Source organism: Doryrhamphus excisus, linkage group LG13, assembly GCF_037039965.1.
Source record: "Doryrhamphus excisus strain RoL-2023G ecotype Guam linkage group LG13, RoL_Dexc_Guam_v1.1, whole genome shotgun sequence".
Lineage (NCBI taxonomy): Eukaryota > Metazoa > Chordata > Actinopteri > Syngnathiformes > Syngnathidae > Doryrhamphus > Doryrhamphus excisus.
The window spans coordinates 19,730,744-19,748,563 of record NC_136369.1 but is presented as its reverse complement, the minus strand read 5'-3'; the positions used below and the strand labels follow the sequence as shown (position 1 = coordinate 19,748,563).

Below are 17,820 nucleotides of genomic sequence, written 5' to 3'. Positions count from 1 at the left end.
GCGCGCTCGCTCGCTGATAATCGCTCGCCCTCCCAAGCGGGTTCCACTCGGACCGCCCCCCCCCCTTGTCCAAACATCCCGGTCGGTCCGAGCGCTTGGCCTCCCTCCAGCTCCGGAACCCTCACGCTCTGGTAGCTTCCTGTTTGTCTGGCGAAAGACCTGAGCGTCTTCAAGGATGGCAAGGGACAGAGATGGGGGGGGGGGGGGTTCAGGGGGCAGGGGGGCGAGACGGCAAAGGGAGAGACACACTGAGCACTCAGGAGTTGGGATTGATTTACTTCATTAAGCGAGATTACAAGTTTAACTTACAAACCAGAGGTCAAAATTTCTCATTAACAAGGCGGCCGTGGAGGACCTCGAGGGGGGTGGGGGGTGGGGGGGGGCCACTCTTATTACTGACTACACATTTCAATCTGTCTTTGATGTTCCATGTCTGCCTTTCTAGCCCCCGCCCCGCCCGTTTTTTTGGCAGAGAGGTTGATTTTAATTGTAGCTATAGAACAGAGCGTCGTTTGCCTGTAAGCCAGCCTCCACATCTGTAGTGAGTGCAGCTTTAGTGATATTGGGTGCAGTCCATAGCCGGGGGCTAATTTTAATGGCCCCCCCCATCCCCGCCCCCGCCCGCCAATCCCCTCCTCTACTCTTTCCTCCCCTTTCCTTCATTGGAGACTCAGATTGTTTTCCACGTGATTCCTGTTAATTTAGCCGGAGGAAAGGGCATCAGTTTTCCTTGTGCCCCCCCCCACTCTACCCCCCCAGTACTCTCCTCATGCCTCTCACTCTATTGCCTCGCTCCTTCTTTCTGATCTACAGCCCTAAAGAAAGAAGGTGAAATGAATTGAAATTTAAAAAAAGAGAGCAAGTTCCGGATTACGTCGTCCGAATTGCGTTTTTCCAGGTGAATTGGTGTCAACAAATAACTATCTAGGGAGCTATCGAGGAGTTATTAGGAGTTATTTGGGCTATTTCGGGTGTTCTTGCTTTGCGTTACAGAATTATTATTTTTTTAATATATGAAACATTACAGTGCATTTCTTACATCAATCAAAATATAACTTTCCATTATTTACATTTCTATTCAACTATCTGATCACAAGCCCAAAAAGGAGTAGGCTGAAGCAAAAGCTTATAAATGCCTACCCCTTTTTTGCAAGACATAATCATGTAATGGTAATGGTACTGTTACATTTGTTCACTTCCTGCTTTCCGTAATACAGTTTAAGGTTGTTTTGTTTTTTTTTTAATAATGCAAAGTTTCAGACCCGACTGTGATAACAGAATTTTCGCGAAGTAGAATTCAATAAAATTATTTTCATATTTTCATTAAAATAAATTATTTAATTAATCAATATTTTTTTTGAAAATAAATAAATAATAAATAAATTAATTAATAATAATAATAATAATGAAAAATGACGCTCAGCTGGAAGACATTTTTCTGAACATTTCATTTAGTTAAAAAAATCCTGGTATCGTATAAATTAAAAATATATATATATAAATGGGGTTTTATTAATTAATTAATTAAAAATATAAGTATAAAAAATACCTTAAACTATATTAGGAAAGCAGGGAGTGAACAAATGTAACAGTTACTGATTGTAAAAGTACCAGATGGAGGGGTAGGATTTAATAAGCTTTGCTTCTTCCTACTCCTTTTGGACATGTGGAACTGGGAACTGATTATGGGATGCACTCAATTGGAATCTGATGCATGTTCAAATGAAATAAAACCATTACCATTACCATTACCATTACCATTAACATTACCATTACCATTACCATTGACTCATCAGTCACACTCCGGTGGTGGTAATGTACATCTGTGTCCACAGCTGCTCTATAGGGAGTCTGATGGAAACATGGCTGCCAATTCACGGCTGCGGCCTGTCCCACCAGTGTGGGCAGCACTGGGGGTTAAAATGGGTACAGTGTCTTGCCCAGGGACACAACAACTAGGTGACTAGGTGGAGGGAACGAGGATCGAACCAGCAACCTTACGGTTTTTGGACGACATACTGTACCTCCTGATTTAAGAGGCTGTGAAATCAGAGGACATTTACATTTTTAAATTAAAAAAAACAATTAATCTCATACCAAAATAGTTGTTGATTAATTGGATAATCTATTACCATCGATTAATTGTTGATTAATTGCTATTTACCGAGTCTGGAAGAAGTCAGAAATTTAGAATTTTGAACCCTGGATTATTTTATTTTATTTTTTTATTGTGTGTACCGGTTGATTTGATTGGCCCATCGTGGATCATGTGACTTTCACTGCCCTTTTAAAGAAACCACCAGCTAACGGAAAGCTAATACAAAAACATGAATTCCATGCTAACCTTGAACTCCATTACAGAAATGTGTTTTTCTACACTTACGTCATATTTTTGATATTATTTTATGATGAATTGATGATGAAAATCTTCTTGCTTATGTTTTTTAATGTGTTGCCTTTACTTTGGCTTTATTGTCATAATTGTTTTTGTGTATTTTATAATTACAATGTTTAATGGAAATAATGAACGCTATGTGTGATAGAAATTGTACCGAATTTATGAACAGAACAATTGATGAATTATGCGCAATTATCTTTATTACCATGTTGACATGAATTGTGGTTGTTGAATTATTGTTTTTACAAACTGTTGCATATGCATACAAATGCCGTTGATTATATTTCGGACAAAAGGTTGTTAACTTTCCATCCACTCCACGTCGTCCCACCATCTCCCTCAAGGTAGTTTAGCCTTCACTTTTATGCCCAACTTCAAAAGCCAGTGAGTTCTGATTAGAGGTTTTGGCTGCAGGATGAGAGTGGGGGGGGGGGGGGGGCGACTGAGCTGAAGGAAGGTCCACGGTACGTGCCGGCGCGACCCCCGACTGCGAGCCACCGCTGGGGCCGCAGCCGGACCTCCTCCAGCGGGGTGGTCGGCGTACCTTGCCATGGGCTCCTTGGAGCTAATCCTCCCTGCGGAGTCCATGTAAGGCACCCTTTGTTCCTTCTCGCGGACCAGATCAGGCTGCAGACACTCCAGTCTTGACTGGCTATCAGTATCAGCCTGTGGCGGTCCTCATCGAGCCGGCCGGGCGGGCGGGCGGGCGGGCGGGCGGGCGGGCGGGCAGGCAGTGTCAAATTATAAGTAAGCAAGGACCAGGAATGGAACCTGAATTTGGTTACATTAGCCACGAGTTTTTCTCTTCCCGAAAGCAATGGTATCCATGGAAAGGAATATTCCAATCTCTTGTCTACATGCCGCGCTATAATCAACCAGAATAGTCAATGGGGCATGCCCAGTAAAACGTAAACATCAACATCACGTGATACCGACTTCCTTGAGTTTTTCTTTACTTGTTGGAATAACTCCGTATTGCCAGTTTTTCCTTCGTCCAGTCTTGAAATTTAGTTTGAATCAAAAACAAACTTTCCTTAGCAGTCCAGTACCGATTGCTCGCCTCCATTTTTTTAAATGGAAGAACGTCTGGAACTGCGTGTTACGTCATATCTCAGCATTCCCTGAAAGAACGCACCCGGGAACAGGAAAAGATAAAGTTCAATCTTGCTAATATTTTATAATTAAACTCGGGACATGTTTTATATAGATATATATTTTCTTTTTGAATAAAAGTGGACTTGTGAATGGCGTATAGAAGGGTTTAGATTCTGTTCCACAGATGGCGCTAATGCACACCAAAGCTGCTTGCCAACCGCCAATAAACAACAGAAGAAGAAAAACACCAGGAAGAAGAACACAGTCTGACAACTTTCCGTTTGAGCGGGTACAAGATACCTCAATCGGATTGGGGAAAGGAGTATTCCACCCCTGGGAATCCCATTATATATTCATTGGGATTGGCACTTTTCTTTGGGAATGTGGTGTATACAAAGGTTACATTCTTTCCGTTTGAGCAAATAACCCGAATGGAATTGGAATATTTGGGTCCATGTAAACGTGGCGAGGTGAGGAAATGAACCAATGGTAAGGATGTAATTGGAATATTTGGGTCCATTTATATGACGGATGGAATTGGAATATTCGGGTCCATGTATATGTGGAGAGATGAGGAAATGAACCAATGGTAGGAATGGAATCGGAATATTTGGGTCCAGCTATATGTGGCTAGGTGAGGAAATGAACCAACAGTAGGGATGGAATTGGAATATTTTGGTCCATGTATATGACGGATGGAATTGGAATATTCGGGTCCATGTATATGTGGCGAGATGAGGAAATGAACCAATGGTAGGAATGGAATCGGAATATTCGGGTCCATGTATATGTGGCGAGATGAGGAAATGAACCAACGGTAGGAATGGAATTGGAATATTTGGGTCCATGTATATGACGGATGAAATTGGAATATTCGGGTCCATGTATATGTGGCGAGATGAGGAAATGAACCAACGGTAGGAATGGAATTGGAATATTCGGGTCCACGTATACTAGGTGAGGAAATGAACCAACGGTAGGGATGGAATTGGAATATTTGGGTCCATGTATATGACGGATGAAATTGGAATATTCGGGTCCATGTATATGTGGCGAGATGAGGAACTGAACCAACGGTAGGAATGGAATTGGAATATTCGGGTCCATGTATACGTGGCTAGGTGAGGAAATTAACCAACAGTAGGGATGGAATTGGAATATTTGGGACCATGTATACAATGGATGGAATTGGAATACTCTGGTCCATGTATATGACGGATGGAATTGGAATATTCGGGCCCATGTATACGCAGCTAGGTGAGGAAATAAACCAATGGTAGGAATGGAATCGGAATATTTGGGTCCATGTATATGACGGATGGAATTGGAATATTCGGGCCCATGTATATGTGGCGAGATGAGGAAATGAACCAACGGTAGGAATGGAATCGGAATATTCGGGTCCACGTATATGCAGCGAGGTGAGGAAATGAACCAATGGTAGGAATGGAATCGGAATATTCGGGTCCATGTATATGTGGCGAAATGAGGAAATGAACCAACGGTAGGAATGGAATCGGAATATTCGGGTCCACGTATATGCAGAGAGGTGAGGAAATGAACCAATGGTAAAGAAGGAATCGGAATATTCGGGTCCACGTATACGGGGCTAGGTGAGGCAATGAACCAACGGTAGGGAAGGAATTCTGCAGAACCGGATCCCAACAAGGCTATTATCCTCCTCCTAATTTGAGCTCTGGCACAGCACTGAAGGGCCGCCTTTGTCTGGGATTAATGCGTAAAGCTCCGGATTGCGATGTCAGAGGGAAATAATCAGCGTGGGCCCTTCATAACGTCGGCTGCCTGCGCTCCCGGCCACGGCCCCCCCGGCTCATTTCTGTGGAGATGAAATCTATGACAAGCCCCTCAGTGAAGCTGAGAGCAGGCAACAGTCCAGTAACACCCACAGGCCTCCAGGCATCCTGTGACCCCCTTAGAAAAGTCACATTCACTTTGCTCTGGAGAAAGGAAAGAGAACGCCGCCGGCTCTTCCAGCCCATGTGAAATGAAGAAATGTGAGGAGGTGAAAACGAAGTGAAAATAAGTTAAGATTCCATCCCAGCACCGCCGCCCCCTCCTACTCCTCCTCCTCCTCCTCTTCGTCTTCTGCAAGCACTCCAGAGGAGGGGTGCTCCGTGATTATGCCTCTAATTAAACACGAACAGGACATTTTAAAAAACACAACTCCACAACAATGTATATTCATATTTATGTTGTATAACTACATTTTGGGAAAGCAGCTTTTTATTTTTTGGACCGCAGCAGAAGGTCGCGGGCTCAATGCCCATCAGGGTAAAACATTCTGAAAGAGGTTGGCACCGCACCCAAGGACCAGAAGTAATGCTTTTATTTTATTATTTATGCTTTTTTACCGGCCACATTATTATGCTCCCCGGACGCAACGATGCAACTCGATAAGCAGGTTATTTAAATGACCAATTTCATATTCAAAATTTGGCCTTGTTTGAGATTAATCGTGTTTGCTGACAGAATATGTGCAATTTCAATCTTTCCTCCGCCGCCTGGAGGGGGAAATGCGACTTCACGGGGGCGCCGTGTATGACTTCATGTATGACACAATGCGGGAGGAATATGACACTCGCGTCGCCGCTTTTTTTTTTTTTTTCTAACCTCAAATAAAGGACGCTTCCTTTATGGTGCGATTAACAATGGCGGCGTGAAAGCTCGGGTGTCAAAATACACGGAAATGCAGCATCAGTGATCTCCGGTTCTACCATATCTTACTTATTGTGTGGAAATATGGGCTGATAACTGTAAAAGTAATATTCGCTCGATAAATGTACTGCAAAAAAGGCCAGTAAGGATAATTCATAATGACACCTCCTACTTCGGTACGTGACAAAAAATAAATCAATAAAATAAAAATTTATTTTTTTTTGTTTCGAGAAGTAGGATTCAATAACAAATTATTTTCATATTTTCATTAAAATAAATACATTTATTAATTATTGGAAAAATAGAAAGTAAATTATTATTATTATTATTATTATTATTATTATTATTATTATTATTATTATTATTATTATTATTATTATTATTATTATTATTAATAATAATAATAATAATAATAATAATAATAATAATAATGCTCAGTTGGAAGACATTTTTCTGAACATTTCATTTAGTTTAAAAAAAATCCTGGTAGTGTATAAAATAAAAAATATATATTTATAAAAATGTTGTTAATTAATTAAAAATCTAAATCAAAAAACAACTTAAATTATATTAGGAAAGCAGGAAGTGAACAAATGTTACAGTGACTGATTGTAAAAGTACCAGATGGAGGGGTAGGATTTAATAAGCTTTGCTTCTTCCTACTCCTTTTGGACATGTGGAACTGGGAACTGATTATGGGATGGCAGGAAGTGAATAAATAAATAAATAAAATAAAAAATAAAGAAATAAAAAAATAAAAAAATAAAGAAATAAAATAAAAATAAAATAAAGAAATTAAAAAAAATAAAAATAAAAATAAAAATAAAAATAAAAATAAAAATAAAAATAAAAATAAAAATAAAAATAAAAATAAAAATAAAAATAAAAATAAATAAAAAATAATAATTACAAATAAACTATATTAGGAAAGCAGGAAGTGAACAAATGTAACAGTTACTGATTGTAAAAGTACCAGATGGAGGGGTAGGATTTAATAAGCTTTGCTTCTTCCTACTCCTTTTGGACATGTGGAACTGGGAACTGATTATGGGATGCACTCAATTGGAATCTGATGCACGTTCAAATGAAATAAAACCATTACCATTACCAACAATAGCTACAGGAGAATAACACAAATTTTTTGTACAGTGTAGCCGTCAGTCACCCACAGCAGGGTGTGTGATGTGGACCAACATTTTGCAGTGTTTACACACGAAATGCGTAACCGAAAATGCCGCGTATTGGCACACAATGCTAGCATGACGCCACACAAACAGCCTGAGCTTCATTCAATTCTTCTATTAGCTCGGGGACCCAAGAAATGTTGAACTCCAGAGGCGAAGCTCTGGTTTCAGAAAAGTAAGGTGAGTCTATATTTTCACAAAAAAAAAATCACAAGGAAGATCCAAGACGCTACAACAACAACGATGGTGGAAAAGATAACCCAGACACGCCTTTAAACACAACGCCCGCATTGTTTGCACACAGGTAGCGCCGCGTTCACGACTACTTCCTGCTAATTATGCGTCCCATAAATTTTGTGTGCGCACTAGCATGCAGATCCGCACAATTTGGCACACAAAATTGAGCTCACCACTGCGAGGAAAAAAAGCGCAAAAGTGTAAACTAGGCTTGAGTCAGTCAGGTCACTGTCTGATGGCCATGTTGGGAATACTGGAAGACGAGTTCTGTTGGTCTTATTATTTCAAATATTAAGAGCGGTTCACACAGCAGGCTCTTACAGTCCATGATGAATTTCATAGTACTTAGTATCCTTAGTAGGCATCCTTTCCCATAGCTCTGATAGCTCTGAAGTCATCCCTATACTGCCTGCATCCCCTGGAGGCATATTAGCATTGCTATCTAAGGATTGCTATCCAGTACAAATTTGCCTTATCGTCTACAAGTCATTTCTTATTCACCACACTGCACTATATGCACTTATACTTACTATATGCACTATATGCACTTATACTTATATGCACTATATGCACTTATACTTACTATATGCACTTATACTTACTATATGCACTATATGCACTTATACTTACTATATGCACTATATGCACTTATACTTACTATATGCACTTATACTTACTATATGCACTTATACTTACTATATGCACTATATGTACTTATACTTACTATATGCACTATATGCACTTATACTTATACTTACTATATGCACTATATGCACTTATACTTACTATATGCACTATATGCACTTATACTTATACTTACTATACTTACTATATGCACTTATACTTACTATATGCACTATATGCACTTATACTTATATGCACTATATGCACTTATACTTACTATATGCACTTATACTTACTATATGCACTATATGCACTTATACTTACTATATGCACTATATGCACTTATACTTATATGCACTATATGCACTATATGCACTATATGCACTTATACTTACTATATGCACTATATGCACTTATACTTACTATATGCACTATATGCACTCATACTTATACTTACTATATGCACTATATGTACTTATACTTACTATATGCACTTATACTTACTATATGCACTATATGCACTTATACTTATACTTACTATATGCACTATATGCACTTATACTTACTATATGCACTATATGCACTTATACTTATACTTACTATATGCACTTATACTTACTATATGCACTATATGCACTTATACTTACTATATGCACTATATGCACTCATACTTATACTTACTATATGCACTATATGTACTTATACTTACTATATGCACTTATACTTACTATATGCACTATATGCACTTATACTTACTATATGCACTATATGCACTTATACTTACTATATGCACTATATGCACTTATACTTACTATATGCACTATATGCACTCATACTTATACTTACTATATGCACTTATACTTACTATATGCACTATATGCACTTATACTTACTATATGCACTATATGCACTTATACTTATATGCACTATATGCACTATATGCACTTATACTTACTATATGCACTATATGCACTTATACTTATACTTACTATATGCACTTATACTAACTATATGCACTATATGCACTTATACTTACTATATGCACTATATGCACTTATACTTACTATATGCACTATATGCACTTATACTTATACTTACTATATGCACTTATACTAACTATATGCACTATATGCACTTATACTTACTATATGCACTATATGCACTTATACTTACTATATGCACTTATACTTACTATATGCACTTATACTTATACTTACTATATGCACTATATGCACTTATACTTATACTTACTATATGCACTATATGCACTTATACTTATACTTACTATATGCACTATATGCACTTATACTTATACTTACTATATGCACTATATGCACTTATACTTATACTTACTATATGCACTATATGCACTTATACTTATACTTACTATATGCACTTATACTTATACTTACTATATGCACTATGCACTTATACTTATACTTATTATATGCAGTAAAACAGGATTTAGGGCAGGGCAAAATCCTTACCTCGGTCCCTGATGGAGTGGCCCCCGGGGAGTCCACCTTGCGTTTTTTGCGGGGTCCGATAGCCGCGAGCGCTGTGAGGTTAGCGTCTCGCTGCCTCATCTGGGCCAGTTCCTGCTGTTGCATCTGGTAAAAGACACAAACACACAAAGTCAGTCAAGGTCAGGATGCAAAACGAGGTTCTAATATTCATATGTATGTGTCTAATATTAATATGGCATCTACTGGAATTGATCGTGGTTAATTCAACCAGAATAGTCAATGGGGCATGCCCAGTAAAACGTAAACACCAACATCACGTGATACCGACTTCCTCGAGTTTTTCTTTGTTGTTTGTACTTGTTGGAATAACTCCGTATTGCGAGTACTTCCGTTCGTCCAGTCTCGAAAATTAGTTTGGATAAAAAACAAACTTATTTGTTATTCCAACAAGTGAAAGAAAAACTTGGGGAAGTCGGTATCACGTGATGTTGATGTTTACGTTTTACTGGGCATGCCCCATTGACTATTCTGGTTGATTATAGCGGCGCATGTAGACACGCGATTGGAATATTCCTTTCCATGTATACCATTGTTTTCGGAAAGGTTATTCGGAAAGATTCCATTCGGAAAGAGAAAAACTCCTCATGTAAACGTGGCTATTGTTAACTACAGTTATACCTGTAGTTATCGCCACTTATAGCGGCACATGTAGACACGCGATTGGAATATTCCTTTCCATGTATACCATTGCTTTCGGAAAGGTCATTCGGAAAGAGAAAAACTCCTCATGTAAACGTGGCTACTGTTAGCTACAGTTATACCTGTAGTTATCGCCACTTATAGCGGCGCATGTAGACACGCGAGTGGAATATTCCTTTCCATGGATACCATTGTTTTCGGAAAGATTCCATTTGGAAAGAGAAAAACACTTCATGTAAACGTGGCTACTGTTAACTACAGTTATACCTGTAGTTATCGCCACTTATGGCGGCGCATGTGGACACGCGATTGGAATATTCCTTTCCATGGATACCATTGCTTTCGGAAAGGTCATTCGGAAAGAGAAAAACTCCTCATGTAAACGTGGCTACTGTTAGCTACAGTTATAGCTGTAGTTATCGCCACTTATAGCGGCGCATGTAGACATGCGAGTGGAATATTCCTTTCCATGGATACCATTGTTTTCGGAAAGGTCATTCGGAAAGATTCCATTTGGAAAGAGAAAAACTCTTCATGTAAACGTGCCTACTGTTAACTCCAGTTATACCTGTAGTTATCGCCACTTATAGCGGTGCATGTAGACAAGAGATTGGAATATTCCTATTCCATGGATGCCATTGCTTTCGGAAAAGTCATTCGGAAAGATTCCATTCGGAAAGAAAAAAACTCCTCATGTAAACGTGGCTACTGTTAGCTACAGTTATACCTGTAGTTATCGCCACTTATAGCGGTGCATGTAGACACACGATTGGAATATTCCTTTCCATGGATACCATTGTTTTCGGAAAGGTCATTCGGAAAGAGAAAAACTCCTCATGTAAACGTGGCTACTGTTAGCTACAGTTATACCTGTAGTTATCGCCACTTATAGCGGCGCATGTAGACACGCGAGTGGAATATTCCTTTCCATGGATACCATTGTTTTCGGAAAGATTCCATTTGGAAAGAGAAAAACACTTCATGTAAACGTGGCTACTGTTAACTACAGTTATACCTGTAGTTATCGCCACTTATGGCGGCGCATGTGGACACGCGATTGGAATATTCCTTTCCATGGATACCATTGCTTTCGGAAAGGTCATTCGGAAAGAGAAAAACTCCTCATGTAAACGTGGCTACTGTTAGCTACAGTTATACCTGTAGTTATCGCCACTTATAGCGGCGCATGTAGACACGCGAGTGGAATATTCCTTTCCATGGATACCATTGTTTTCGGAAAGGTCATTCGGAAAGATTCCATTTGGAAAGAGAAAAACTCTTCATGTAAACGTGCCTACTGTTAACTCCAGTTATACCTGTAGTTATCGCCACTTATAGCGGTGCATGTAGACAAGAGATTGGAATATTCCTATTCCATGGATACCATTGCTTTCGGAAAAGTCATTCGGAAAGATTCCATTCGGAAAGAAAAAAACTCCTCATGTAAACGTGGCTACTGTTAGCTACAGTTATACCTGTAGTTATCGCCACTTATAGCGGTGCATGTAGACACATGATTGGAATATTCCTTTCCATGGATACCATTGTTTTCGGAAAGGTCATTCGGAAAGAGAAAAACTCCTCATGTAAACGTGGCTACTGTTAGCTACAGTTATACCTGTAGTTATCGCCACTTATAGCGGCGCATGTAGACACGCGAGTGGAATATTCCTTTCCATGGATACCATTGTTTTCGGAAAGATTCCATTTGGAAAGAGAAAAACACTTCATGTAAACGTGGCTACTGTTAACTACAGTTATACCTGTAGTTATCGCCTCTTATGGCGGCACATGTGGACACGCGATTGGAATATTCCTTTCCATGGATACCATTGTTTTCGGAAAGGTCATTCGGAAAGATAAAAACTCCTCATGTAAACGTGGCTACTGTTAGCTACAGTTATACCTGTAGTTATCGCCACTTATAGCGGTGCATGTAGACAAGAGATTGGAATATTCCTATTCCATGGATACCATTGCTTTCGGAAAAGTCATTCGGAAAGATTCCATTCGGAAAGAAAAAACTCCTCATGTAAACGTGGCTACTGTTAGCTACAGTTATACCTGTAGTTATCGCCACTTATAGCGGCGCATGTGGACACACGATTGGAATATTCCTTTCCATGGATACCATTGTTTTCGGAAAGGTCATTCGGAAAGATAAAAACTCCTCATGTAAACGTGGCTACTGTTAGCTACAGTTATACCTGTAGTTATCGCCACTGAGGGATAAACCATATTTGTCCATAAAAACTGGAAATATTCAAAATCCCAACAAAATGGAGAGCCTGTTTTCCGAGCTTGTGTGCGTCATTGGTGCGCGTGTGCAAAGAGACGGTTCCGGACACATGGTCCCGTTGTGGGTGCGTTTAGGGGAAATCGGGGGGGGGCAGCGCCCAAAGTAATGTCACGTCTAGCCGCGGGCCTGCAGGGCGAGCCCAGCGTGGCTAGAAGCTGCCCTTTCTATTGGATGGATGTGTGACGGCCCCGGGGCGGCAGCGAGGAGGGGGGGTGCGTAGAAGGCACACACACGTGCCTCTTGTATCAAACTTGGCCACAGCGGCGGGGATGCGTACCCACCAGCCTTGCCCGCCTTCCCGCCTGCCCGCTGGGGGGGGGGGGGGGGGGGGAGTCGAACAGGGACAATCAATGTGCGCTTTCATGTCTCTCGTGTTCTTTTATGTTATCTCCCAGCATGTGTTGTCAGCTGGGTGTTTGTGTGTGTCGTCTGATCAGGGAGGGGGGAATTTACTTTCAGATGGGGTTGGGGTGGGGTTGGGGGGGGCGTGTAAAAGGTTGCTTTGGTGTACAAAGTCGGATCTAAAATGTGCATGCAGTTGCCTCTGATATTTTTCTCCTGAAAGGCCGCTGGCGAGGCATGGCCTTTAGGGTGTTGCCACTTCACATTTAGCACGGCGGAACTGTTGGGAGATTCAAACACACTGACAACACAAAGTAAGGGGGGGGGGGGGGGGGGATAATACCAATGGTGCAGAGAGGATGAAAATCGGAGGGAAAAATCAGTTTGGAGTTCAAGCGGATAAAAATATGCTACAAAAAAACTGCATTGGTACTCCATAGCGTGAAGATCTCCACCACCCTTCCACCTTCAAAGACGCCCTAAATAATGGGATAATGCACGCTTACATATACATGACATTACCCATGCATGTACATGTTTTTTCCGGACTCATGTCCGAGCCATTCAAGTAATGAGGAAACTGGTTTTGGGGAGAGACTTTTGACTTTTGTTGTGGCACGCAAAAAAAAAAAAAAAATCCCAAAAATTCCAAACAAAAATCTATAATAAACAACAAACAAGAACCGGGATATAACTTTCCCACTTTTGTACAGATTTAGTAGAGATACTCAATAGTTTTAGGCCACCATTAAATGTACACAAGTACACACAATCTATACTGCAAAACCGCTGCTCAAGCTCTGCAACCAGAACATTTTAGGGGGGATTCAGCCCTAAAACCCCTAAAATCTTATTCCCTGATTTTGCCCTATTATATGATTTTTTTATATGAGATTTTATATGAGATTTTTTTGTTACATTTTTTTTGTTAAAAAAATCAATTAAAAAAATCTATAAAAAAATATCAAATTATTTAGGGGGGCTTAAGAACATTTTAGGGGGGGGATTCAGCCCTAAACCCCCTAAAATCTTATTAGCCTGCTTTTGCCCTAATATATGAAATTTTTATATGAGATTTTATATGAGATTTTTTTTTTGTTAAAAAAAATCAATAAAAAAAAAATCTATAAAAAATATCCAATTATTTAGGGGGGCTTAAGAACATTTTAGGGGAAATTCGGCCCTAAACCCCCTGAAATCTTATTAGCCTGCTTTTGCCCTATTATATGAAATTTTTATATGAGATTTTTTTTGTGAATAAATAAATAAATAAATAAATAGATCAATTAAATATATTACATTTTTTTATGAGATTTTATTTAAAAAATCTATAAAAAAATATCAAATTATTTAGGGAGGCTTAAGAACATTTTAGGGGGGATTCAGCCCTAACACCCCTAAAATCTTATTAGCCTGCTTTTGCCCTATTATATGAAATTTTTATATGAGATTTTTTTTGTGAAAAAAATCAATAATAATTTTTTTTAATCAATAAAAAATATTTTAATAAATATTTTAATTCCAACATTTTTAATTTAAAATAGGCCTAACGACGCCACTGGTGGGACCTCTGACAGTAATTTTGAATTGGTTAGAAATAATAATCCTCTACTTGTTTAGTAAGATCATATGCAAACACGACAAGGAAACCAAGCGAAGCTTGAAGCTTGAAGCTTGAAGCGGGCACGGCGTCTGTCCGCTTGGCAAAAACAGCGTCCAAATTATCAATGCTAAGCATATTACCTTCTGCCCCAAACGACACACAAATCCCTGCAGGCCTGACCTTAGACAATCCCCCAGTACGGATGAGAGGGGGCGAGGGAGCGGACCGGAGAGAGAGTGGTCTATCTTACTTATGGCACCAGGATGCCGGCATCCCAGCCTGGCAGTTGGCACCAGGCATGTGCTCCCGGCGCCCACAGCAACTGCCTGCACTTTCAGATTTATGACTGTATGATAAATGAAGACCTCCTTTTTACCATCTGCAACCCTCCAGTCTCCTGCCTTTCCCGTCACTGGCGAGGCCTCCGCGGCGGGCGGGGAGACGGGACTTCTGATTTGGATCTGGTGCCACTGTGCCCAGTCTACCTTTCCTAGTCAGGGTCGGGAACCTTGTTTTCGTAGACTTATGATTGCAATATTATTTAATTACAATGTTTACCTAAAAGTGCATGGATCTGGGACTCATATGTGGTTGCTATGACATTATTCTGTTGCCATTCTGACATTTGTATTTGTACTTTTGAACAGGTTATACAATATTTGACTCACTGTCCTTTTTAGAGGAACCCGGAAATATTATTATATTACCTTAATCATTGTAGATTTTATATGCACAATATGCAAAAATATTTGCGTTTATTTAATATTATTAAAAAATTACATTATTAATTCAATTATTATTATCTTCATAAAAACTTTTAGAAAATTAATTAATAATAATAATAAATAATAATAAAATGATGCTCATCTGGAAGACATTTTTCATTTAGTTAAAAAAATCCTGGTATTGTATAAAATAAAAAATAAATATATTTTTTAATTAATTTGTATTTCACAAATAAAATAAATAATTCTAAAATTATTAGTAAAATTATTATTAAAAATATATTTTTTGTCTGGGCATACCCATTTATAGTAGACAGCAATTATATTGTTTATGGAATTAATTTGTACACATATTTTTTCTGAACATTTCATTTAATTAAAAAAAATCCTGGTATTGTATAAAATGAAAAAATATATATATAATTTTCTATTTATTTTGTATTTCACAAATAAAATAAATCATTGTAGAATTATTATTAAAATTATAATGAAAAATATATTTTTTAGCTAAAAAAACAAATATGGGCATACCCATTTATAGTGGACTGCAATTCTATTGTTTATGGATTTAATTTGTACACATATTTGGTACCTGAAATGGATGTTCAAAATGAGGGAGCGGAAAGCCGTGATTCTGTTACAGCCGATAATTTTTAAAAAAGCGCAGAAAAATAATATATATACGAATAAATTAAGTTGAACAATATATAAAAAAAAATATATATCTCTACTGTTAAATGTTAAAACTGTTATGAACATTTACCCTGGTAATATTGAATTAAAATGCCAAATTATCTCGAGGCTTTATCTCTATGTGCACTCTTGCGTGTTGGAGACAAGCAAGCCAAAAAAAGATGGGCGCTTATCGTCTATGATAGCAGTGCAGCCACAGATAAGTAAAACAGCAAAGGTCACAGACACAGATTCATTCCGAGTGGAAGAAGGAACCGGCTGCCAGGATGCATACATTTGCCAAGTTCGATTAAAAAAACAAAAAACAAAAAAAAAACCTCTGCCTGGTTCCAAAGTGGCTTATAAATACCAGTGATTCCAGTCTGCCTGGGTGCCCTTTTGAAGCAGAGGGACTGGGACTTGTAAAGTCAAATTATCAGCAAAGGTCAGCAGATGTAGAACATTTCTAAAAATCAATCTACAGCTTGGAATGAGGTTTTAGTCAAGAGCGGCGTGTCCGTTTGTGTTTGTTTTCTGGTGTTCAATTCCAATGTAGTCAGTGCATGCAATTAGCGGGCGCTGGGATCTGACTGGTCGGGAAACTTCACTAAACTTATATAAATAAAGTTTATATTATATATATATTATATTATCTAAACATATAGTCCAGTGCGACTTACATATAGTCGTCCCTTGTTTATTGCAGTTAAGTAGTTTCAGACCCGACGGTGATAAGAAAATTTTCGCGAAGTAGGATTCAATGACAAATTATTTACATAAAAATAAACAAATAATTAATTAATTAATAGAATAAATAGAAAATAAATTAATAATAATAATACCTAATAAAATAATAACTATTAACTCATAAAAAATGATGCTCAGCTGGAAGACATTTTTCTGAACATTTCTGAATTTCTAATTAATTAATAGTTAATTAGAAAATAAATTAATAATAATAATAACTAATAAAATAATAACTATTAACTCATAAAAATGATGCTCAGCTGGAAGACATTTTTCTGAACATTTCATTTAGTTTAAAAAATATATTCCTGGTATTGTATAAAATAAAAAAAAATATATAATCTTTTTAAAATTAATTAATTAAAAATAAAAAAATACTTAAATTTAATTAGGAAAGCAGGAAGTGAACAAATGTAACAGTTACTGATTGTAAAAGTACCAGATGGAGGGGTAGGATTTAATAAGCTTTGCTTCTTCCTACTCCTTTTGGACATGTGGAACTGGGAACTGATTATGGGATGCACTCAATTGGAATCTGATGCATGTTCAAATGAATAAAACCATTACCATTACCATTACCATTACCATTACCATTACCATTACCATTACCATAGTGATACCATAGAAAACTTGTTTAGGGTCTTTTTATAATGTATTTTGTAACATTATTAAAGCCCTCTACACATGAAATAACACCCCTATAGTCCCCTTTATGCTTGTATTACCTAATATAGTAGACATGATAAGTAGGCAAGTCCAGATATCAGCGTAAAAATGCAATATCGGTTGATAATAGTATTTGATTTTTTTTTTCCCCACATCATAAAAACAACATTAAAAAAATCGATATTGCTATCGGCTGATATCAGTATCGGAAATTGAGAGTTGGACAATATCGGTATATAGTTTTTAGGTCCAAAAAAGCCAATATCGGACATCCCGAATGATAAGCGCTAAACGGTAATAACTTACATGTTAGCACTGGGCTAGTTCCTTGTTGTTGTTGTTAACTGTGTATTAACAAATGAATGTTGTATTTTAATGTATATTTTA

General features: G+C 38.1%; 1 protein-coding gene across 2 annotated transcripts in view; it reads right to left on the bottom strand.

The window, feature by feature from the left end:
• LOC131139092 (transcription initiation factor TFIID subunit 4) overlaps positions 1-17,820 on the bottom strand; it is a 113,966-nt gene that overhangs the window by 28,778 nt on the left and 67,368 nt on the right. For both annotated transcript variants that reach the window (XM_058088356.2, XM_058088358.2), the window contains one exon: positions 9,702-9,824. In XM_058088356.2, the coding sequence (XP_057944339.2) occupies positions 9,702-9,824 (123 nt within the window). The remainder of the gene's footprint in view (positions 1-9,701; positions 9,825-17,820) is intronic.